At 48.4% G+C, this 25070-nt stretch overlaps 1 protein-coding gene across 6 annotated transcripts in view; it reads right to left on the bottom strand.

Annotated features, from left to right (window-relative positions):
• The window catches only part of ZFYVE27 (zinc finger FYVE-type containing 27), a 123371-nt gene that overhangs the window by 64145 nt on the left and 34156 nt on the right, over positions 1-25070 (bottom strand). For 4 of the 6 annotated variants that reach the window (XM_040361269.1, XM_040361263.1, XM_040361265.1 and 1 more), the window contains exons 7-8: positions 3276-3418; positions 486-530 (exon numbers count right to left, since the gene is read on the bottom strand). In XM_040361269.1, the coding sequence (XP_040217203.1) occupies positions 486-530; positions 3276-3418 (188 nt within the window). The remainder of the gene's footprint in view (positions 1-485; positions 531-3275; positions 3419-25070) is intronic. The other 2 variants (XM_040361266.1, XM_040361268.1) reach the window with 1 other exon arrangement.

Genomic DNA, 25070 nt, shown 5'->3' with positions numbered 1-25070 from the left:
AAGTTCCGGCCGGGCTCCCCCAGCACCTGCCCTCATCTCCCCGGCTCCGGTCAGCATTCTCTGCTCTGCTCCCTGTCTGGAACCAGGCCCGCTAGGAATCCTGGGATTGGTAGTTCTACAAGGAGACCTCCCCCTTTACCAACAACAGAGGCGGGACTACATAACCCTGGCATGCCATGCGGCGCAGCGGCGGATGATGACGTTCCTGCTGCGGATTGAAGGATGGTGGTGATGGGGAATGTGAGCGACTTCCGGGACACATGGCACAGGTGAGAATAATTTATGGCCGCACCCGAAAATCGCTGGTCATCCCGCGGGGAGATCGCGCTCCGTGATTAATCGTGCAGCTCTATCGTGTGTACGCGGCATAAGTCCTGATGGGGCATACACTGAAGCCACGTTATCTGCTTACATTTATTTATTTTTGCCTGTTGGAATCAAAAATGTATTACGTCTCCAATTGAGAAACGATTGTGAAATCCTACCAGTTTATGGCTTGCAAAGTCTGAGCTGTCCGAGCAGGAGGAAAACTGAGGAGACAGAAAACGGAGGAGGAAACAGAGAAGAACGAGGCATTAAAAAAAGGGAAGAAAAAGGTTAGGAACAGCAAAGGAAAGGGGCCAGAGAGAAGAATTCATACATAGCACAGCAACCAAAATAGAAAAACGGGAGAAATCGAATTACTGTTATGCAAAAAAAAAAAGGAATAGTTTTCCGAAAACACATTCATCATGAAAATAAACAAAAGCAATATCTCGGCCCGCAAAGGAAGGCCGGGCACGGATCCAAGTTTGACGGGGAGCCCGGACTTTGCCAGGCTGTGACTGATTTAGGAGACTCCATCCAGCCTCAGTGCAGGAATACAACTCTGTGGGATCCCAAGACCTCCATCCAACTTACCAGATGGGTAGTCAACTCATTCCTCACGAGGGTGAGAGAGTTTATCTTATTGTCCGGGGAGTATTGGAGGAATGTGCTGAATAATGCAGCCTTTATACTACGAGGATAATAATAATGACCATCAGATGCTAAGAGAACCATCTGTAGAACCAACAAGATGAAATATAGACAGTGCCGATCCTGACCTCCCTGGGGCCCTAAGCAAAATTACATGTCACATTAAAGTTGAGAAGGGGGGGGCGCTGCCGACAGTGACATGTCACATTAAAGTTGAGAAGGGGGGGGGGGGGCGCTGCCGACAGTGACATGTCACATTAAAGCGGTGTTTCACCCTAAAAAACAAGTTTCTATGATAACATCAAGCATACTAGCGCGAGCTACAGTACGCCTTTCTTTTTTTTTTTCGTGCCGTACTCACAGTTTACTGCCGTAATGAAGTTTCAGACTCCCCGCGGGGAATGGGCGTTCCTATGCACAGGGAAGATGATTGACGGCCGGCTATGGCGCGTCACGCTTCCCAAAGATAGCCGAAATAGGACTTGCCTCTTCACGGCGCTATACGGCGCCTGCGCACAGACATCGGATTTGACTGCGCAGGCGCCGTGAAGAGGCAAGTCCTATTTTGGCTATCTTCGGGAAGCGTGACGCGCCATAGCCGGCCGTCAATCATCTTCCCTGTGCATAGGAACGCCCATTCCACGCGGGGAGTCTGAAACGTCATTACGGCAGTAAACAGTGAGTACGGCGCCAAAAAATAAAATAAAGGCGTACTGTAGATCGCGCTAGTATGCTTGATGGCATGCTAGAAAATAAATAAATGTTTTTTTAGGGTGAACCCCCGCTTTAAAGTTGCGAAGGGGGGGGGCACTGCCGACAGTGACCTGTCACATTAAAGATTAAAGTTGAGAAGCGGGGGGAGGGGGTGTTGACTTCTTACCTCTTCTCCCATGCAGCCAACGAATTGAGAAGCGGGGGCGAGGGGCCGAAAAGGACTTCACCTCTAGTAATTTGGGGGGCCCTCCGCACCTTTGCGAGGCCCTAAGCGGCTTGCATCGTGAGCCTATAGGGCGGATCGGCCCTGAGTATAGAGACTGAAGGATCAGGAGGGCGGATGTAGAGCTACACTTATGTTTTATATAATGGAAGACACATTTGTATTTTTTTTTTTTTTTAATCCCAATGTCATTCATTTGTTTTCATCAGACCAGTAAAGATGACATAGTCTATCAAAAAGAGAGGAACTTCTTGCAGAAGGTCTCAGCATTCAATGGAAAGAATTTAAAGTTCCACCCAAAAATAGGAGCTTTTCGGAATCCTCCCCCTCTCCGGAGTAACATTTGGCACCTTTCAGGGGGGAGGAGGGAGCAGATACCTGTGTAATCCAGGTATTTGCTCCCACTTCCGGGCATAGATCACCGCTGTGACCTACGCCACGTCCGGCGCCTACTCCAACCCCCCCCGCTGTCTTCTGGTAGACACACAGGTCCCAGAAGACAGCAGGGACCAGTGAGGACGCGCAGCTCGACTCGTGCATGTGCAGTAGGGAACAAGGAAGTGAAACCGCAAGGCAGAAGACGTTAATTTTACGAAACGTACGTCGCGGCGCAGCCTGGTCACTTAAGTGGTTAAGATAGACTAGTTGGCTAGGAATGGGGGGCTCAGGGAGGTTTTGCTTTTCCCTGAAGAACCTTGGTATTAGAGTATTGGAGATGATAGAATTGTTCTCATATAGTAACATAGTGTCAGGTCACCTGTGGCCAGGTGACAAGTGCACCCCGTTGGGGTCAGGGATGCACCACAGGGTAGTGAACCCTATGGCCGACTGCTGCAAACAGAGGGGAAGCGTAAGCCCAAGATTCCCCAGGGCGCGGAGTCCAAGACCCAGCTTTGTGTTCACCAGACCCTCTGGTGGTGAGGATGGCCCTCGCCGCAGCTGGATCCAGGTCGCGACTCCTGGGGTCCCCAAGGTCCCGCTCCGCAGGGAGAGAGGGGAAGCAGCAACCAGGACAAGAGATAGTGATGGGTAAGCCGAGGTCGGGGCAACAGGCAGACAAGGGTTATCAAGGAACAGGCCAAGGGTCAGGCAAACAGGAGAAGTCAGAGACAAGCCAAGGTCGGTACACAGGAAGGTAAACTTAGCACACAGCAGACAGGAACAAGCTACAAACAAAGGTTGAACAGCAAAGCAGACTAGCAGTGCAGTGGTTAATATAGGCTTCCTGGGATGGCCTGGGGTGGAGCCATACAGGGAGGAAGGTGTAAAAAAAAACAGCCAGAAAGAGGGTCAGGCCTGTAATGAACACATGAGACAGGTAAGCTGCCAGACTTTATTGCATATCCATGACACATAGATACAGTTCTAAGGTGCTACTTACCTCTGGGCTGGTTGGGACAGGAGGTGTGGGAGTCCTCTCCACGACAGAAATGTTCTCGGCCTCTGGTGGGACCTGCGATGGTTCTAGCGATGGCGGCTCGCTGACACTTTTCTGCTGTAGAGACGCCCGGCATTCTGCTACCACTATAAAGCAGAACAAATAGACAAACCTTATTCACAATACATACAACACAATGAAAACATTCATGATCTATTACCACACACTAGGGCTTCGCGATTAATCGTCACCGCAATTTTTTCCCCCGTTGCGATCTTCACAAAGTATTTCCCGATCTGTCTATGCAGAGAATTCTCTCTGCTCTCAGCAGTCAAAAGAAAGGAAGAAAAAAATCCCGGGCAGTCTGCCAAGTATCACAACATTGCAGTGGAAAGTTACAGTAAGTCTAAACATTGTAACAATTTGTCTTTTACATCAAAGGAATAGACTTCTGTATGGAAGGTGGGAGGTGCGGTGGCTAATTCGCTAATTTTGCCGTGCTATTCGGCCGCTAGAGGGGCGGTTTTACCCCCTGCTAGCAGCCGAGAAAGGCTCAAAAACCACTGCAAAGTGCTTCTGCAGAAGCGCTTTGCCGGCTGTATAGCCGCGGTGCCCCATTGATGTCAATGGGCAGGAGAGGTGGAGGAGGGGTATACACACCGCTCCTTCACCGCTTCAAGTATGCGGCTAGCAGGACTTTTTTTACTGTCCTGCTAGCGCACCGCTCCAGTGTGAAAGCCCCCAGGGGCTGTTTCAGGTCGGTTTGCAGGTGCTATTTTTAGGGCAATAGCGCCTGCAAACCGCCGAAGTGTGAAAGGGGTCTAAATTAGAAAAGTTTAACCACTAAGGCCCCTTTCATACTGGGGCGGGGCGGCGGCGGTCGGTAAAGCGCCGATATTTTTAGCTGCGCTTTACCGCCAATGTCACAGCGCTATTCGGCCGCTAGTGGGGCAGTTTTACCCCCTGTTAGCGGTCGAGAAAGGGTTGAAAACCACCGAAAAGCGCCTCTGCAGAGGCGGTATAGCTGGCGGTGCGGGGGAAAAGGGAGTAGCCGCTCTAGGTGGAAACCCAGATGAATATCCTCCGTTGCAGACAACTCAGGTGCAGGCAATGCACTTAGCAAAGCAGGAACAAAAAATGTTTCTGGACAGCCGCACTCTGAACAAATTGTAGCTTTTATTAAAAGAAGGACAGCACTACAAGTCACAGCAACATAAAATAAAACCCAACTGCTGACGCGTTTCGCACTGAAACTATTGCTTAGTCATAGCCGGCGGTGCCCCATTGATTTCAATGGGCAGGAGCGGTGGAGGAGCGGTAAACACACCGCTCCTTCACCGCTCCAACGATACGGCTAGCAGGACTTTTTTTTGCGTCCTGCTAGCGCACCACTCTTTTTTTTTTATTTTTTAGTAGAGACCCTAGAGAATAACATAACATAACAAATGTTCAAGCTTCGCGATAGCTTATGTAACAATGCAAAAAAAACCACAGTAGCCAATCCAACACAAATTCTACCTACAGGTAAGCCTATATTAAGGTTTACCTGTAGCTACCCAGCATATATCCTAAAGGAGATATCCCCTGTCCCCTGCATGTGCTGATGTCATCGGCACACGCACACTGGGGCAAACTCATGTAGTCCGTGTGCCGTTACCGGTGAGTGACGTCATCGCGGCTCCAGCCAATCACAGCGACGGAGCTGCGATACCCGGAAGTAAGCCCCGGAAGAGATGTCGGCGGCCGGAAGGGGAGACGAGGACTGCTGCAGAGGCATCGATCTGAGATAAGTACAGTGGAACCTCGGATTACGTTCCAGGAGAATTCTTGTAATCCAAAGTACTCGCATATCAAAGCGAGTTTCCCCATTGAAGTCAATAGAAATGAAAATAATTGGTTCCGCATTAACTTCAATGGGATGCAATATCACATGTGGCAAGAGGTGGATGGGGGGCGCCAGAGAGTCTAGGAAACGGACAAAAAGGCCCGAGGACACTTCAGCTGACCTCAGCAAACCTCAGAAAGACTTCCTACCCGAGATTTGCAGAGGTCAGCTGTGCTATCCTCGGGCCTTTCCGAACAGCGCTGATCGGCTGCGGACAGCGACGTTCGGCTCTGCTTGGCTCCGGTGCCCCCCCCCACCTTAGGCCAAAAGCGGCACTGCACACTGAATCGTGCTAATTTTGCAAGACAACACTCCCAAACGGAGTCAGGATTTTTTTTAAATACAGCGCTCTTATTGAGAAATGGTCGTTAACCGCATTACTCGCAATCTGAGGTTCCTCTGTAATATATAATGAGCTAGTAGGTTTTTTTTAATTCACTGGAACTAAGGGGCCAAGCCCAACCCCTGAAAAACAACCCAACACAATAATCCCCCCTCCACCAAATGATTTGGAGCAGGGCACAAAGCAAGGTCCATAAAGAGATGGATGGGCGAGTTTGGGGTGGAGGAACTAGACTGGCCTCAACCTGATAGAACACCTTTGGGATGAATTAGAGCGGAGACTGCGAGTTAGACTTTCTCGCCCACCATCAGTGCCTGACCTCACAAACGCGCTTCTGGAAGAACGGTCAAACATTCCCATAGACACACTCCTAAACCTTGTGGACGGCCTTCCCAGAAGAGGTGAAGCTGTTATAGCTGCAAAGGGCGGAGCCAACTCAATATTGAACCCTACGAGACTAAGACCGGGATGCCATTAAAGCTCATGAAAAGGCTGGCGTCCCAATACTTTTGGTAAAATAGTGTATTTTGAAGGAGACCCTAGTAAATCCTCATACAATAAAGGAGATAGGAAAATGTGCATTTTAATAATTCTTCTACATTTTTTTTTTTTTTTTTTGCACTTCTAATATACGATATAGAGGACGGTGTTCTTTTATTCAGGACGCCCTTGTACGTGACCTTTTTAAATACAAATTATTATTCATGCGAAGGAGAAGTGGAATGTGCATACCAGGCAATATTTTAGATTGCTCCCCGTACAGGGTATAAGAGCTCCGCCCACTATCCACCGCGCTCAGTATATTTCCGCCTGATGCGCGAATGACACCGCCTGCAAATCATGGATAACCCGACTCAGCACAGGGAGGAAAGACTGGAAATTAAAGGAGCGCAAAGCTCCGGGATTCTCAATGAATTGATAAACCGTAGTAATGTACTGGCGCTTTTATTTTTTTTTTTAGGTATATTGCTTCTTTATGAAGACCATCTCTTCAGTACATGAGCTTCTTTTCTGCAGATTAAAAGCGTTTTTTTGGCCCCATAGTCTTACTTGAACGTTGAACGTTTTGTTGCTTGTTTTCTGCTCAAATAGCAGATCCCCACCCCCAATTTCCTCCCCCTAGTAATTTCTATTGGCTAAACAAAAACGCCAGTAAAAATCGCAAGGTGCATTCTTCTCACTGATCACCAATGTAAGGGACATTCTTCTCACTGATCACCAATGTAAGGGACATTCTTCCCACTGATCACCAATGTAAGGGACATTCTTCTCACTGATCACCAATGTAAGGGACATTCTTCTCACTGATCACCAATGTAAGGAACATTCTTCTCACTGATCACCAATGTAAGGAACATTCTTCTCACTGATCACCAATGTAAGGGACATTCTTCTCACTGATCACCAATGTAAGGAACATTCTTCCCACTGATCACCAATGTAAGGGACATTCTTCCCACTGATCACCAATGTAAGGGACATTCTTCTCACTGATCACCAATGTAAGGAGCATTCTTCTCACTGATCACCAATGTAAGGAACATTCTTCCCACTGATCACCAATGTAAGAGACATTCTTCTCACTGATCACCAATGTAAGGGACATTCTTCCCACTGATCACCAATGTAAGGAACATTCTTCTCACTGATCACCAATGTAAGGAACATTCTTCCCACTGATCACCAATGTAAGGGACATTCTTCTCACTGATCACCAATGTAAGGAACATTCTTCTCACTGATCACCAATGTAAGGAACATTCTTCTCACTGATCACCAATGTAAGGAACATTCTTCTCACTGATCACCAATGTAAGGGACATTCTTCCCACTGATCACCAATGTAAGGGACATTCTTCCCACTGATCACCAATGTAAGGACCATTCTTCCCAGTAACCACCAATATAAGGAGAATTTTCCCACTGGTCCCTGAACAACTGTTTTTATTAGAGGGTTCCCCAGAACCTACAAATGATTTCAAGGATATAGAGGTTGAGAAAGGCTGACCCTTGGCTCCTTTCCCCCCCTCCATTCCTCCCATCCTCTTAGAATGGGAGGAATGGTGGGGGGTGATGAGCTAAGGGGGTGGGAGGAATGGTGGGGGGTGACGTGCCAAGGGGGATAGGAGGAATGGTGGGGGGTGACGTGCCAAGCGGGATAGGAGGAATGGTGGGGGGGGTTTCGAGCCATGGGGATGGGAGGAATGGTGGGGGGGTGACGAGCCAGGGGGATGGGAGGAATGGTGAGGGGGGTGACGAGCCAGGGGGATGGGAGGAATGGTGAGGGGGGTGACGAGCCATGAGGATGGGAGGAATGGTGGGGGGGGCGACGAGCCTTGGGGATGGGAGGAATGGTGGGGGGGTGACGAGCCATGGGGATGGGAGGAATGGTGGGGGGTGACGAGCCATGAAAAAGGGAGGAATGGTGGGGGGGGCGACGAGCCATGGGGGTGGGAGGAATAGTGGGGGGGTGACGAGCCATGGGGGTGGGAGGAATGGTGGGGGGGGGTGACGAGTCATGGGGATGGGAGGGATGGTGGGGGGGTGACGAGCCAGGGGGATGGGAGGAATGGTGGGGGGGGGGGGACGAGCCAAGGGGATGGGAGGAATGGTGGGGGGGTGACGAGCCAGGGGGATGGGAGGAATGGTGGGAGGGAGGAATGGTGGGAGGGGGGGGTGTGGAGGGATGGGAGGAATGGTGGGGGGTGACGTGCCAAGGGGGATGGGAGGAATGCTGGGAGGTGATGAGCTAAAGGGATGAGAGGAATGGTGGGGGGGTGACGAGCCATGGGAATGGGAGGAATGGTGGGGGGTGACGAGCCATGGGGATGGGAGGTATGGTGGGGGGTGACGAGCCAAGGGGGTGGGAGGAATGGTGGAGGGGTGACGAGCCAAGGGGATGGGAAGAAATGGTGGGGGGGGGTGACGAGCCATGGGGGTGGGAGGAATGGTGGGGTTGATGAGCCAGGGGGATGGGTGGAATGGTGAGGGGGGGGGGTGAGGAGCCATGGGGGTGGGAGGAATGGTGGGGTTGATGAGCCAGGGGGATGGGTGGAATGGTGAGGGGGGGGGTGAGGAGCCAAGGGGGTGGGAGGAATGGTGATTTCAGTATAAAATAAAGCACGGAGGTTTGGATTGAGGGGCGTTTGCTTTGAATAATAGAAATGAATGAAGTAGCGTTTTCACTTTGTGGGGCTCAGATACAGTCAAGTTCTGCTTTAAGGTAAGCAGGCAATATGGCCGCCTCGCACAGTTGGAAACCACATTGGCAGTAAACCTTGACAGTTCTTTAAAAATCCATTTCATAAAACGGTTTAGATAAATCCCCACTTAAGAATTATATATTTTTTTGTATATTCCGTATTGTACAATTGATCTAAATCCAACGCTCGGCTCTGCCAACAGGCATTTAAGAAATTGGCAAACACTCTCCCAACATTCTTCAGCCTCCTTATCTCCTTTCTAAATTTGTACAAAAGATAAACACGACTCCGACTTCAAAATATCTTCATATCTGGCTTTATTAAATCAGAATGACATATTGCAGAGCGGAGCCCACCTTCCGTCGACCTATCGGTGGGGTTATTTTCCTTCAAATATTTGCTTATGTTATCACCGCTAACGGTAAAGGTAGTAAAGGTGCGCCTGTAATTGTTTGCCAACGATGGCCATGAAATTACAAACCCCGCCCCCCCCCCCCCCAAATCCTTCAAATGGTGGTTCTCGTCTTACAACCACAAGCTTCTCTCTGCCTTTTTTTATCCAGAACAGACGTCTTGTCCTGACTTCGAAAAGTACAAATTTGCACAGACCTCCTTTTTCTCTCAATGTGCCTTCAAGTATTTACCACGGGACCTGAATTACCCCCCACCGTTTTGAAGAAGGCTTCATAATTAAAAAAGGACCTACACAGCTTTGTTAACCACTAGAGGTCCGCCCTATAGCCGAATGACGGCCACACCACGGACCCCCAATAGACGTCCTCCCCTTCGCGCACTCCCCACGCGCCCCTACAGGGTGCGCGCTGTGGTCACCCGAGTCGCTGAGACTCGGGTGAACAGATCCGAGTAAGGGGCTGATCCCCGGCCCCTTACCACATGATCAGCTGTCAACCAATGACACCTGATCACGTGATGTAAACAAAAGCTTGGTAATCTTTTTTTTTTTTTTTTTTTTTTTTAACCACTTCCATACCGGGCACTTACGCCCCTTCCTGCCCAAGCCAATTTTCAGCTTTCAGCACTGTCGCACTTTGAATGACAATTGCGCGGTCGTGCTACACTGTACCCAAACAATTTTTTTATCATTTTGTTCCCACAAATAGAGCTTTCTTTTGGTGGTATTTGATCACCTCTGCGGTTTTTATTTTTTGCGCTATAAACAAAAGAAGAGTGACAATTTAAAAAAAAAAACACTATTTTTTACTTTTTTATTTAATAAATATCACAATTTTTTTTAAAAAAAAACGTTTTTTTTTTCCTCAGTTTAGGCCGATATGTATTCTTCTACATATTTTTGGTAAAAAAAATCGCAATGATCATATATTGATTGGTTTGCGCAAAAGTTATAGCGTTTACAAAATAGCTGATAGATTTATGGCATTTTTATTTTATTAATTTTTTTACTAGTATTGGCGGCGATTTGCGATTTTTTTACTGTCACCGTGACATTGCGGCGAACACATCGGACACTTTTGACACGTTTTTGGCGCCATTCACATTTATACAGCGATTAATGCGATAAATATGCACTAATTACTGTATAAATGTGACTGGCATTCAAGGGGTTAACACTAGGGGGTGAGGGAGGGGTTAATATGTATACCTGTATTGTGTTCTAACTGTGGGGGAAGGGGGGTGACTGGGGGAGGTGACCGATCTATGTCCCTATGTACAAGGGACACAGATCGGTCTCCTCTCTCCCCTGACAGGACGTGGAGCTCTGTGTTTACACACAGAGCTCCACGTCTTGTCCCTGTAGCCGCCGATTCCGAGTGCCTGGCGGACATCGCGACCGCCAGGCACGCGCATCGGCATCTCGGGGACGCGTCGGGCTCGCGCGCCCCCCAGTGGCCGCAAGAATACAGGATGTCAAATGACGTCCTGTTGAATATTCAGAGTCACCGTGGAGCCGTCATTTGACGATGGCCCGGTACTCTAGTGGTTAAACGCAACCCCTAGACTGCTCATTGACCAAGAAGAGTGGATGTTGCTGTGTGCCTGGCAGCTGTTGCACAAAATCAGGAAAATAACCTGAGGCAAACCAGTGGCTTAACAGGGGTGAGAATTACACTTGTGCATGGCCCCCATTTCCGCTTCAAGATGGCGTCTCTCGTCCACATAGCTGTGCATAACCTTTGCACTGCTGCCTTCCAGATCTTCTCTGCATCATCTTACTAAGAGTGGACAACCTGCCAGCTGTGGCTCCTCCCTGGGGCTCTGAGACTTCTGTCCCCTGTCTAGACATCATTCTTGCTGATCAAGTCCATAAGCAACTATCGCCCATCTGGATCCTCAGTACCCCTGCTACCTTGTGCCTTGCACCCTTCACCATATCCAGGGGTGTTCGGAATAGAGCCGCAAGGAAGCCCTCTTGTCACTTCGACCTCCAACCAGGTACGTGACAATAAGTCTAACAAACACACTGGCAAAGTTGCAGAAGTTCTAGGTTTATTTTACTCCATGCAAAACTAAAAGAAGACAAGTTTTAGCTGTAGATACATTGCAACGGGACACTTCTACTTTCTAAACCTGTGTATGACCCCATCCCAGCTTCCAGAGGACATCTCTATTTCAAGTACCTGTGCCACCACTGTGCCCATCAAAAGCCGCCAGTTTGCCCCATCAAAAGCCGCCAGTTTGCCCCATCAAAAGCCGCCAGTTTGCCCCATCAAAAGCCGCCAGTTTGCCCCATCAAAAGCCGCCAGTTTGCCCCATCAAAAGCCGCCAGTTTGCCCCATCAAAAGCCGCCAGTTTGCCCCATCAAAAGCCGCCAGTTTGCCCCATCAAAAGCCGCCAGTTTGCCCCATCAAAAGCCGCCAGTTTGCCCCATCAAAAGCCGCCAGTTTGCCCCATCAAAAGTTAACTTTCTCAGGTCAGCACCGTCCTCCACTCTCCCTTAGAGTCCTCCATGTCTTCTCCCATCCTCTTCATGTCATCTCTGCTATGTTTAAGACGCCTAGGCATCCAATCACAGCACCTGTCGCTTCAGCCAATCAGGTGACCGGTAACCAAACCCGGTGCACCTGAGAGGAGGGTCAGTGTTAGGGATTCCCTAACACAGCACTGTGTAAACAGCGAACCCACAGCAGTGCACCCTCGGTTTAACAATTTGGAAGCCTATTAGAGGCACCCATTAATAGGTTCTTCCAAAAACACCCACCGCTGTAAGGCCTCATTCGGAGTCCGCCTGCTCCCATCGGCTCAGCGGGAGATCAGTCCGCAGATCTCGGCTGAGCCGACGGATGACAAGCTCCTCTCTGCTCACTGAGCGGGGAGGGGCTTGTCAGCCACCGCTGTGTCCTATGGAGCGATCTGATGAAAACGGACAGCATGTCCGTTTTCTTCAGATCTTACCCGATCCGATTGGACGGATGGGGACGTGGCCCCCATTCATCTGTTTTCAGCGGATCGGATGTCAGCGGACATGATTCCGCTGACAACCGACGCTCCATAGGAATGCATGGAGCGGCCGTTTAGGTCCGTGACAGACTGACCCGAACGGCCCGTAGTGTGAATGAGGCCTTATTCAGATGCCCGGCGCTCGACAAGGGGCTGGACACCTGAATAGGGGGAGGCAGCGGCAACAATAGATAGATTCATGCAATGCATGAATCTATCTATTGTTGATTGGTGCAGGAGAGAGGGGGCGGCGCTCCTGCGCCCTCTATGGACGCACCGCCACTGGTTGCAGCAAGTCGCATGAGAAGTCGCAGCAGCGTGAAGCTTTCGATACATTGTAAACGAGGGCAGCAGAATGCAAAACATGAAACTTGGAATGAAATTTAGAGATTCTCCACATGTAGGCCAGGCCTCCTGAGTAAGTTCCTAAATCAACGTTATGTATGGCCAGCTTATACCTTTTAACCACCTCAATACCAGGCCTATTCTGCCACTTCTTTCCATGTGAACATTTTTTTTTTTTTTGCTTGAAAATTTATCAGAACCCCCAAACACTATGTATATATATGTTTTTTTAGCAGACACCCTATGTAATAAAGTGACGGTCATTGCAACTTTTTATCTCGCACGGTATTTGCACAATAATTTTTCAAACGCCTTTTTTTGGGGGGGGGGGGGGGGGGGGGACGGTTTCATGAATTAAAAAACAAAACAGTAAAGTTAGCCCAATTTTGTTTATAGAATGTGAAAGATGATGTTATGCCGAGTAAATAGATACCTAACGTGTCACGCTTTAAAATTGTGCACACTCATGGAATGGTGCCAAACTTCGGTACTTAAAAATCTCCAAAGGCGACGCTTAAATTTTTTTTTTACAGGCTACCAGTTTAGAGTTAGAGGTGGTCTAGTGCTAGAATTATTGCTCATGCTCTAACGCACGTTCCGATACCTCACATGTGTGATTTGAACGGCGTTTACATATGTGGCCGGGACTTGTGTGTTCGCTCATGAGCGCGAACTACCAGGGACAGGTGCGTGTTAAAAAATGTTGTTTTTACACTTTTTTTTTATCACATTTATTTCTATTACAAGGAATGTAAACATCCCTTGTAGTAGGAATATATTGCGACAGGTCCTTTTCATGGAAAGATGCGGGGGTCAATAAGACCTCGCATCTCTCCTCCAGGCTGGAAAGCATGAGATCAGAAAAAAATTAAAATTCACTGCTCTCATGCTTTCAGCCGCGATTGCGGCTTTATTTACTTCCGGGTACACGGGCGTGACGTCATAACGTCACGCCCGGGCCTCCGACGGTCATAGAGATGACCGGTGACCAGGGACATTGCTAGGTGGCAAAAAGACCAGGGGCTTCAGCCCGAAGTCCAAGGCCGGAACTTCGGGCGCAGCGTTTTTTGGGGCTGGGTGGTGGGGTTGTGCGACTTACCAGTGCCCATCAATGCTGGATACTGACCTCCCTGACCTACATGCACTGATGGTGGTGACCTACCTACACTGACCAGTGACCTGCATGACCTACACACACTGACCTACTGACAATGGCATACATACACACACGGACTTACCTGAGCTCAGCCGTGGTGTGCGGGCACAGCAGGGAGCAGGCAGTCAGTCACTCGTCACTGTCAGAGAGGAGAGGAGCTGCCGAGCCGAGGAGGAGCGGAGCCGAGGAGGAGTGGAGCCAAGGAGGAGAGCCGCCCGCCCGAGCAGGGATATTGTTCGGCGGCTGCATTTGAAATTCCAGCCTTCTGGAGACTGCAGGCTATGATGGACGTCACGTCACACGTCCCATGTTCCTGGCATTGGCGCTGCAGGCTCCAGAAGGCGGGACCTATGGCACTCGGCCACTTTCAGCCACACTCGGCCACTTTCGGCTGCCGCCGCGATCAGATCGGTCCCGGCCCCAACAATAGAATGCATCATTCCAAAGACTCTGGGCTTTTCGGGGTCCCTTTTCAAGGCTCCAGCCCCCCAAGCCCGGCCCTCCCGATGCCCCTGCCGGTGACCATCACCGGAAATCTCTAGCCTCGCCATCCGGGGGCCAGAAGAGCCCTGAGAAGCACCGGATGGCGACGGGAGGGAGGGGGGAACGTTCCCTCCCGTCACCTACAAGAACGATCAAGTGGTGAAACTGCCGATATGATCGTTCTTTTGGTGCGCAGAATCGCCGGCTGAAAAGAAGGATTTCTGAATGATGCCTGTAGCTGCACCCATCATTCATCCCCCCTCCCTAAAGTCCAGGACATCATATGACGTCCTACGGTAGGGAAGTGGTTAAAGCTTTAATATATGCAAAATATATTATCCTGAAGCAAGCAGATTAATAGAGACAGAGCCTTCCCATAGATTGACTGGTTTGCTCCTCTGTGAGTGAAGACATCTGTCGTCTGGCTAGATTGGGATGAGGAAATTTTGTAAGACATTACTATTCTCAGTAAACATAATTGCTCGTGTTCCAGTCTGTCCATAATGCCGGCATTAAAGCGACATTTGGACAAATTGCACAAGGACTCATCAAATGTTTAAGCGCCGGGCCAGATGGAAGCCAAAAACACAGGGCTTGTAATTACCCAGAAAACACATGAACGCCGTCATTGTCTCCAGGCCGCGACGCCGTCCAAAATCCGACAGTCCACCAGTACGAGTGAGCATGTGATGGCCGTGGACGGGGCCCCGCGCTCACCGGACGCCTTGGAGAAGGCATCCTTTTCACACCGGACAGAATGCGTCTGGCTTGGAGACACCGGCGTGCCAGAAATCAAATGGATGCAATTTGTGTTCCTCTGTCCAAATGCAAACATCTGTCTACGCTTTGTGCTTGGAAAGGCCAAGGCAAGAAAAAAAAGAAAAAATAACGAGGGCAAAGTGACTCATGAAGAGACACAGGGATTTGTCACCGGCCAAAATTTCTGCTCAAGAAGAATCTGCATATGAATTTATGGGGAGGCCGAGCATGTCAGCACAAGAGCATGAGGTCCCCAAGTGTGCTGAAGAGTCTACATTAGACTATGGTCATCAATAAAGAGAACCTGTCAGATCATTTACACCGGGGGTCTCCAAACGTTTTAAACAAAAAGGGCCAGTTTACTGTCCATCAGACTTTAGGGGGGCTGGACTAAGGCCAGTGAGAGTAGAAATTTTGCTGGAGTTAGTGGGTGTAAACAATTCATCTTTGAAATTAGGGGGAGGAATAGTGTCCCTTGATTGGTGTCAGTGGGAGGAATAGTGTCCCTTCATTGGTGTCAGTGGGAGGAATAGTGTCCCATCAGTGGGAGGAATAGTGTCCCTTCATTGGCATCAGTGGGAGGAATAGTGTCCCTTCAGTGGCATCAGTGGGAGGAATAGTGTCCCTTCATTGGCATCAGTGGGAGGAATAGTGTCCCTTCATTGGCATCAGTGGGAGGAATAGTGTCCCTTCATTGGCATCAGTGGGAGGAATAGTGTCCCTTCATTGGCGTCAGTGGGAGGAATAGTGTCCCTTCATTGGCGTCAGTGGGAGGAATAGTGTCCCTTCATTGGCGCCACTTGGAGGAATTGTGTCCCTTCATTGGCGTCAGTGGGAGGAATAGTGTCCCTTCATTGGCGTCAGTGGGAGGAATAGTGTCCCTTCATTGGTGTCAGTGGGAGGAATGGTGTCCCTTCTTTGGTATCAGTGGGAGGAATAGTGTCCCTTCATTAGTATCAGTGGAAGGAATAGTGTCCCTTCATTGGTGTCAGTAGGATATCAGTGGGAGGAATAGTGTCCCTTCATTAGTGTCAGTAGGAGGAATAGTGTCCCTTCATTGGTGTCAGGAGGAATAGTGTCCCATCGTTGGTGTCAGTGGGAGGAATAGTGTCCCATCATTGGTGTCAGTAGGAGGAATAGTGTCCCATCATCATGTAACGGTCAGGGGTTAACACCGTTTACGATATTCCATTCCACCAACCCCAGACAGCTTATCCGACACTCCACAATCCAGCAGACAGGACCCATTCCATTCCCCAGAAGGACGAGACACACAGCTCTGTTTCTGGTTCCAAACAAATGAATGCTTGAATGGTAACTCAGCCTTGTTATATACAGTTACAAGCATGCTACAGTAATCACAGGGACAATGAAACTCTCCACCCAAAACATCACACAATGGGTGCTTAACGAGTTCCCCCTCAATCCACATCCCAGACAGACATTCGGGCACCCAATCTAGAGGAGTTAATTACTACAGCTGACAAGTCACATTCCACATCTATTATCAATAACATTTTCACACAAAACAGTGTTATTAGCATACACAATGAACTATCTTAAGAGCAGACCTAATTAGCACCATGGACAACAGAATGCAATCACAGCTTTCATTACTACAGCCAGGTGGACTTAATTAGCATCTCAACAGTCTACGTTACACATTGAATGAGACCCTCTATTGACCTGTTGTGGTCAGAATAAACAACCTGTAATATTCCAAGATATCCTGCAATACCTGAATTATCATTAATGTCCCATCTCATGTAATCCGAGATATCAGTTCTCAGTCATCCTATGCCCAAAGGGGACATAGGATGACCCTAGACCCAAGAGTCTTTGGTGAAGCTGGCACAGGAGCACCCCCCATCCTTCAAAAGGGTCTCCTTCGTTGCCGCTCTGGTTTTGTACCGTTTGGCCGAGTACATGCCGGTGTAAGGGTTATTTTAGCCGGTAATTGGGGGATCAGGCCGGGAGCTCGATGTAAAAGCGTCCTCACTCAGCCATGTCCAGGCCACGCCCCCCCGTTTTTTTTTTTAAGTGTGTAATAAGTGTAACCTTTTCTTTTGAATGTTTATGTGTAAACTAAAGATTATATTTAAGGTCAGAAAATAAACACATATAAACCTCCAGGCTTTCATAAACAGATTTAAAATAAAATGGATTAGAAATGTTAGTTTCCTTTTATTTTATACTTCTCCCAGCAGTGACTGAATTACCAGCACAGGAGTTCAGATTAAATTCACATGTAGAAATCTGCGGCTTTGCTCTCTGATTTTTATACTTCCAACAATAATCAAGTGACTTGTTCCTCGGACCCAGAGGGGTGCAGAGGTTCACCCCCCGTACATTTCCCACTCGCTCACTTGCAAACCCAGCGCTGATACCGTACATCTATTTCACTCTGTGGGGCTGAGGAGGTCCCGGTCACAGCAAAAAAAAGGTAAAAATGTGAAAAACAAACCCAATGGAGGAAAAGATAAAAATCTTTTGGTTTTCTTTTCATGCTGAAAAAGCGGAGGGACCACACTGCCATCTAGTGCTCTGTATTGTGTATTACAATATAAACTGAAATATAAACATTTTTGCTGCAAACATTGAAACAAAGTGATCAGCAGGTAGGGGATAATACCTGGTTGGTTGTACCCTTAAAGGAGCAGTCCCCCGTCCCCCCCACACCCAAAAACATACATCTCAGTTCTGGGTAGATGTCAGGAGGTGAGAACTGCACCACTGTTTCCTACCCCCACTATCCTTGGATTTCCTCCAGACCACCATTTCCTCACCACCACTATTTCCTGAACCTACCATAGATTCCCCCGCCATCATCGTTTCCTGTTCAAAACATTCTTTGACTTTTCCACCACCATTGCCTGGACCCACCATTATTTGATTTCCTACTACTGCCAAGACAACCATTTCTTGCCCCCATCAGCCTTGGACTTCCCACCAACCATCACCATATTTTCCTGCCTCCACCATCTTTGGATTTCCTCCCCACCGCCACACAATTTACTGGACCCACCATCTTTGATTTCCCCCAACACCACCACCGTTTCCTACCCCCACCATCCATCGATTTCCTCCCCAGCACCACCACCACCAATTCCTAGACCCACCATGTTTAAATTCCTCCAACACCACCACCGTTTTCTAACCCCACTATCCTTCAATTTCCTTCCCGCCATAACCGTTCCCTAGACCCGCCATAACCGTTCCCTAGACCCGCCATAACCGTTCCCTAGACCCGCCATAACCGCTCCCTAGACCCGCCATAACCGCTCCCTAGACCCAACATAACCGCTCCCTAGACCCAACATAACCGCTCCCTAGACCCAACATAACCGCTCCCTAGACCCAACATAACCGCTCCCTAGACCCAACATAACCGCTCCCTAGACCCAACATAACCGCTCCCTAGACCCAACATAACCGCTCCCTAGACCCAACATAACCGCTCCCTAGACCCAACATAACCGCTCCCTAGACCCAACATAACCGTTCCCTAGACCCAACATAACCGTTCCCTAGACCCAACATAACCGTTCCCTAGACCCAACATAACCGTTCCCTAGACCCAACATAACCGTTCCCTAGACCCAACATAACCGTTCCCTAGACCCAACATAACCGTTCCCTAGACCCAACATAACCGTTCCCTAGACCCAACATAACCGTTCCCTAGACCCAACATAACCGTTCCCTAGACCCAACATAACCGTTCCCTAGACCCAACATAACCGTTCCCTAGACCCAACATAACCGTTCCCTAGACCCAACATAACCGTTCCCTAGACCCAACATAACCGTTCCCTAGACCCAACATAACCGTTCCCTAGACCCAACATAACCGTCCCATAGACCCAACATAACCGTCCCCTAGACCCAACATAACCGTCCCCTAGACCCAACATAACCGTTCCCTAGACCCAACATAACCCACCATAACCATTTCCTAGACCCACCATCCTTCGATTTCCTTCCCACAACCATTTTCTAGACCCACCATCTTTAAAATGTCTCCAAAAGCACTAACAACCACAAATTAACCTGTCCACCAGTCTGCATTAAAAACAGCACAGTGCTAACTAAACCCCTGTTTGCAAAACGCAGACTGTTGGACAGGTAATTTGGTTAGTAACCAGACTGGTTGGTGAGTTGAGCTGGAAATTTCCTCTGGTTTTGTCTTTGCTCCAAAACCAACACCATCTTTCGATTTCCTCCCCACCACCACCACCATTTCCTAGACCCACCATCTTTGAATTCTTCCAACACCACAACGGTTTCCTACCCCACAATTTCCTAGACCCCCCATTTTCTGATTGGTCATCTTAACCCTCCTATATTGTACTTGTACTGTCTTCCCTTTATATTGTAAAGCGCTGTGCAAGCTGTTGCCACTATATAAATCCTGTATAAAAAAAATAATACTATCAATAAGGCCAGGCATAGAGTTTATATCGCAGACGCTCTTTGAAATGTGCTTTTGCAGCCCGCCTACATGAAAATACTTTGACTTTCCCCTAAATAAAGGGTTAAAGGGAATGCGTTTCATCTCTCCACCTAAGGTAATGGACTATGACACCATCGTTCATCTGATGGGTAGCAGATCATTAGAAGTTAGTAGATACATACAACTGCTAATTAAATTAGGCAAAATTGATCTAATGAAGACAATGAAGTTTAAATGATAAATAGCAATGTGAATTAATTAATATTGAATGAGGAATCATACATTGAAAAAAAATAAAAGACGGACTATTAATCTTACTTATTACTTCCAATATACGTAATCCAATCTATAATGATTATATGTCTACAGAAGATCTATTCAAACAAAATGTAAATCTGTGACATGTACTGCCCCCTAGTGTACAACTAAGGTACAACCTCTGGGTTACTTTCTTATCCACTTAAGCCCCGGACCAATATGCTGGCTAAAGACCCAAGGGGTTTTTACAGTTCGGGACTGCGTCGCTTTAACAGACAATTGCGCGGTCGTGCGACGTGGCTCCAAAACAAAATTGGCGTCCTTTTTTCCCCACAAATAGAGCTTTCTTTTGGTGGTATTTGATCACCTCTGCGGTTTTTATTTTTTGCGCTATAAACAAAAATAGAGCGACAATTTTGAAAAAAATGCAATATTTTTTACTTTTTGCTGTAATAAATATCCCCCAAAAACCTATATAAAATTTTTTTTTCCTCAGTTTAGGCCGATACGTATTCTTCTACCTATTTTTGGTAAAAAAAAAAAAAATCGCAATAATCGTTTATCGGTTGGTTTGCGCAAAAGTTATAGCGTTTACAAAATAGGGGATAGTTTTTTTGCATTTTTATTTTTTTTACTAGTAATGGCGGCGATCAGCGATTTTTTTCATGACTGCGACATTATGGCGGACACTTCGGACAATTTTGACACATTTTTGGGACCATTGTCATTTTCACAGCAAAAAATGCATTTAAATTGCATTGTTTATTGTGAAAATGACAGTTGCAGTTTGGGAGTTAAACACAGGGGGCGCTGTAACATTTAGGGATCACTGTGTATGTGTTTACTAGTGTAGGGGGGTGTGGCTGTAGGACTGCCACCATCGATCGAGTCTCCCTAATAAAAGGGATCACTCGATCGATGCGCCGACGCAGTGAAGCACGGGGAAGCCGTGTTTACACACGGCTCTCCCCGTTCTTCAGCTCCGGGGAGCGATCGCGACGGAGCGGCTATAAACAAATAGCCGCGCCGTCGTCCCGGATCGCTCCCCGAGCGGACCCGACCTCCGCATGTACCGGGGGGGTCCGGATCGGACCCCCCACCCACGTCTAGGCAGGCACGTACAGGTACGTTGATGTGCCTGTCCGTGCCATTCTGCCGACGTAAATGTACATGAGGAGGTCGGGAAGTGGTTATACAATGTAACTAATGTCATTTCTTACATTTCCTTGTGTCTAAAGAATATATTATGCAACGGAATGACCCGTGACACCCAGAGACTTTTGAAGGATGTGGGATACTCCTGTGCCAGCGTCACTGACTCTTGGGTCTAGGGTCACCCTGTGCCCCTTTTGGGCATAGGGTGACTGATAAATGATAATTCATGTTTTGCAGGATATCTTGGAATATTACAGTTTGGTTAATAGGATGTCTCCTTCAATGCTTAACCTAGGCTGTTGAGATGCTAATTAAGTCTGTAAAGGTCAGATGTCTAGCTTTTAGGTGTTAATTCAACCTGGCTTCTAAGACCTTTCATTATGTATGCTAATGACACTGTTTTGTGTGAAAAGTATAAGATGTGGAATGTGACTTGTTCAAGCTGTATGCGGAGACAGGCTGTCTGGATACTGGTTAGTAATTAGGTCATGTTAATTATGTCAGACCGGTGCCAAAACGTCTGGCATAGGAATGTGTATTATGCAGGTGAATCACTTATTGTCGGAGACAGGACATCTGGGGGATAATTAACTCCTCTGAATGTCATTATCTAAAAGAAGGTGATTGAAGCCCCATTGTGTGATGTGTGGGTGGAGTGTGTCTTTGTTCCTTTGATTACTGTAAAAAATGTCTGTACTGTATATAAGAGAGTAGGGGTGCAACGGATCAAAAAACTTACGGTTCGGATCGTTCCTCGGATCAGGAGTCACGGATCGGATCATTTTCGGATCGGCAAAAAAAAAATACAGTCTCCCCCACTGTAATATCCACATCTCCCCCACTGTAATATCCACATCTACCCTACTGCAGTGGCTTCACTAGGGTTGGTGTCACCCAGGGCAGAAAAAAAATGATAGTCCCCCCTCAGTAAAGAACCCCCTCGGTACAGACACCCGCATCAGTGCAGACACCCCCCCACGGGTAAGACACCCCCCCTCAGGTAAGACAGACACTTCCAGCGATGTGTCCCACGAATGCGGGCTCCTCCTCCTCTGTGGGTGTAAACAAAGGAGGAGGGTCGCCGCCGGGTGTACCAAGATGGCCACGGCTCCGGAGCTAGGCCGAAGCCGCGGCCTTTCCTAACGTTATGGCCGCGATTCCGGAGGGACCGCCGAAGCTGCGGCCATAACGTTAGGAAAGGCCGCGGCTTCGGCCTAGCTCCGGAGCCGCGGCCATAACATTAGGAAAGGCCGCGGCTTCGGGCCTAGCTCCGGAGCCACGGCAATCCGCGGATCACAGTATGTGCCGATCCGAAGGGGGTGACCCGTTCGGATCACGGATCAACTGTGATCCGTTGCACCACTATAAGAAAGCTAACCATTAAAGCATGCGTTCATTCGTTTGACTCAGAAAGAACAGAGCTTGTCTCGTCTTAATTCTGGGGGAATGGATCGTGTCTGTTGGATGGTTGGAGTGTCGGATAAGCTGTCGTGGGGCGATGGAATGGAATATCGTAAACGGTGGTGACCGTTACAATATCCTTAAGGGGGAGTTCAACCCAAAAGTGTAACGTCCGCTTATCCGATTCCTCCCCACATTTGGCACCTTTCGGAGGGGAGCAGGTACCCGTTTTTTTTTTTTTTTTTTACACAGGTACCCTGTCCCCACTTCCGGGAGCCCAGGCTGTGGCGAATTATGTCAGCAGCTCGGCCCCCCTCCTCCTCCTCCAGCGAGAGAGCGCAGCGCCATTCAGGCATGGGCAGTAGGCACCCGGGCCTTGAAGCCGATAAGCTACATTGCCGGGTTTCCCTTACCGGCAATGGTGGCGGCAGCACCCGACCAGTCGATGTAAACATCAGCTGCGGTGCCATCGCTGGACTCCAGGACAGGTAACTGTCCTAATGTTAAAAGTCAGCAGCTACGGCATGTGTAGCTGCTGACTTTTAATTTTCAAAGGTGTGGGCGGAACTCCTCTTTAAGACCCCTTTTCACACTGAAGCGTTTTTACAGTGGTTTAGCGTTAAAAATAGCGCTATTAAAACGCTCATAAAACGCTCTCCATGCATCTCAATGGACCCTTTCACACTGAGTCCTGCAAGCAGCATCTTTGGAGCAGCTTTTGGGCGCTGAAAAAAAAACGCTCCAAAAACGCCCCTCTCCATTGAAATGAATTGAAAGCGCTGGTAAAAACGCCTTACCCTTTCACACTGAGGCACTGAAAAAACGCCCTAAAACGTTAGGGTCTTAGGCCTCGTACACACGACCAGACATGTCCAATGAAAACGGTCCGCGGACCGTTTTCATCGGACATATCTGCTGGGATCATTTGGTCTGATGTGTGTACACACCGGCAGACCAAACTCCCCGCGGACAGAATACACGGTGACGTGACGATGACGCGGCGACGTGCGCGAACCCGGATGTTCATTGCTTCCACGCATGTGTCGAATCACTTCGACGCATGCGCGGGATTTCGGGCCAGCGGACATGTCCGATGAGTTGTACTAACCATCGGACATGTCCGGCGGACAGGTTTCCACCGGACAAGTTTCTTAGCATGCTAAGAAACTTTTGTCCACTGGAAACCTGTCCGCTAGCCCAGGAATCCGGTCCGCTAGGCCGTACACGGTTGGACATGTCCGCGGAAACTGGTCCCCGGACCAGTTTCAGCAGACATGTTCGGTCGTGTGTACGAGGCCTCAGTGGTGCTTTACCAGCACATTGGGATTGCAGATGAGCCTTCGCTCGAAAAAAAACATCGAATATCGCTCGAAAAAGCTAAAAAAACGCCCCAGTGTGAAAGGGGCCTTAATGTTAGGTTCTGTTAAGTACGATCGATAAGCGTTTGATTGCGATTCATGTGTTGGAAAATGAGCCATAGAATTACAGCAACCCTTTCTTTTCTTTTTAGAGCCCCTGGCAGATATTAAAGCGATTGTAAAGTCTCGTTAAACGTTACACTTACCTCCTCTGTTGCAGTGAATTTACACAGAGCAGCCCCAATCCTCCTCTTCTCGGGTCCCTCTTTGGTGCCCCACGACCACTTCCTCCTGTCGAGTGCCCCCAAAGCAAGCAGCTTGCTATTGGGGGGGGGGAGGCACCCAAGCGAGTCACAGCTCAGTGTCCATTCAGACATGGAACTGTGATCTGGCCCCGCCCCCTCTCATCTGATTGGCTGACTGACTTTGAATGACAGCAGCAGGAGCCAATGGTGCAGCTGCTGTGTCTCAGCCAATCAGGAGGGAGAGTCTCTGATAGCCAAAACACTCGTGGACATCGCTGGGCTCAGGTAAGTATTAGGGGGTGCTGCTACACACAGAAGGTTTTTTACCTTAACCTCCTGGGACCCGCGCTATAGTCAAATGACGGCTACAACGCGGATCCCAAAATCCAACTTCAATAGACGTCCGCCCCTTTGGGCGTTCCCCGCGCGCGCTCCAGAGCGCGCAGCGGGGAACTTCTGTGTTGGCCGTGTCCCTTGGACACAGCCAATTACAGATCGCCGCGAACGGCCAATCAGAGGGGCCGTTTGCGATGCGATCTGTGCGGCCAATGAGAGATGATCTCATATGTAAACATATGAGATCATCTGTCATTGCCGTTTTACACAGAGACAGCGGTGCTGTCTCTGGAGAGGAGACCGATCTGTGTCTCTTGTACATAGAGACACAGATCGGTCACCCCCCCCCCTACAGTTAGAACACTACATAGGGAACATATTTAACCCCTTCCTCACCCCCTAGTGTTAACCCCTTCAATGCCAGTCACATTTATACAGTAATTAGTGCATATTTATAGCACTGATCGCAGTATAAATGTGAATGGCGCCAAAAATGTGTCAAAAGTGTCCGATGTGTCCGCCATAACGTCGCAGTCCCAATAAAAATCGCATATCGCCGCCATTTCTAGTAAAAAAAAAAATAAAATAATAAAAAATAATAATTCTGTCCCCTATTTTGTAGGCGCTATAACTTATTGCGATTTTTTTTTTTTTTTACCAAAAATATGTAGAAGAATACGTATCGGCCTAGACTGAGAAAAAAAATGTGTTTTTTTTTTTAAATTGGGATATTTATTATAGCAACAAGTAAAAAATATTGTATGTTTTTCAAAATTGTCGCTCTTTTTTGTTTATAGCGCAAAAAATAAAAACCGCACAGGCGATCAAATACCACCAAAAGAAAGCTCTATTTGTTGGGAAAAAAGGACGTCAATTTTGTTTGGGAGCCACGTCGCATGACCGCGCAATTGTTCGTTAAAGCGACGCAGTGCCGGAAGCTGAAGTTTCACCTAGGCAGGAGGGGGGTATATGTGCCCAGTAAGCAAGTGGTTAAAAAGTGT

Source organism: Rana temporaria, chromosome 8 (assembly GCF_905171775.1).
Source record: "Rana temporaria chromosome 8, aRanTem1.1, whole genome shotgun sequence".
NCBI classification, from domain to species: domain Eukaryota; kingdom Metazoa; phylum Chordata; class Amphibia; order Anura; family Ranidae; genus Rana; species Rana temporaria.
The sequence above is the reverse complement of the archived record's forward strand: the minus strand, read 5'-3'. Positions and strand labels throughout refer to the sequence as shown.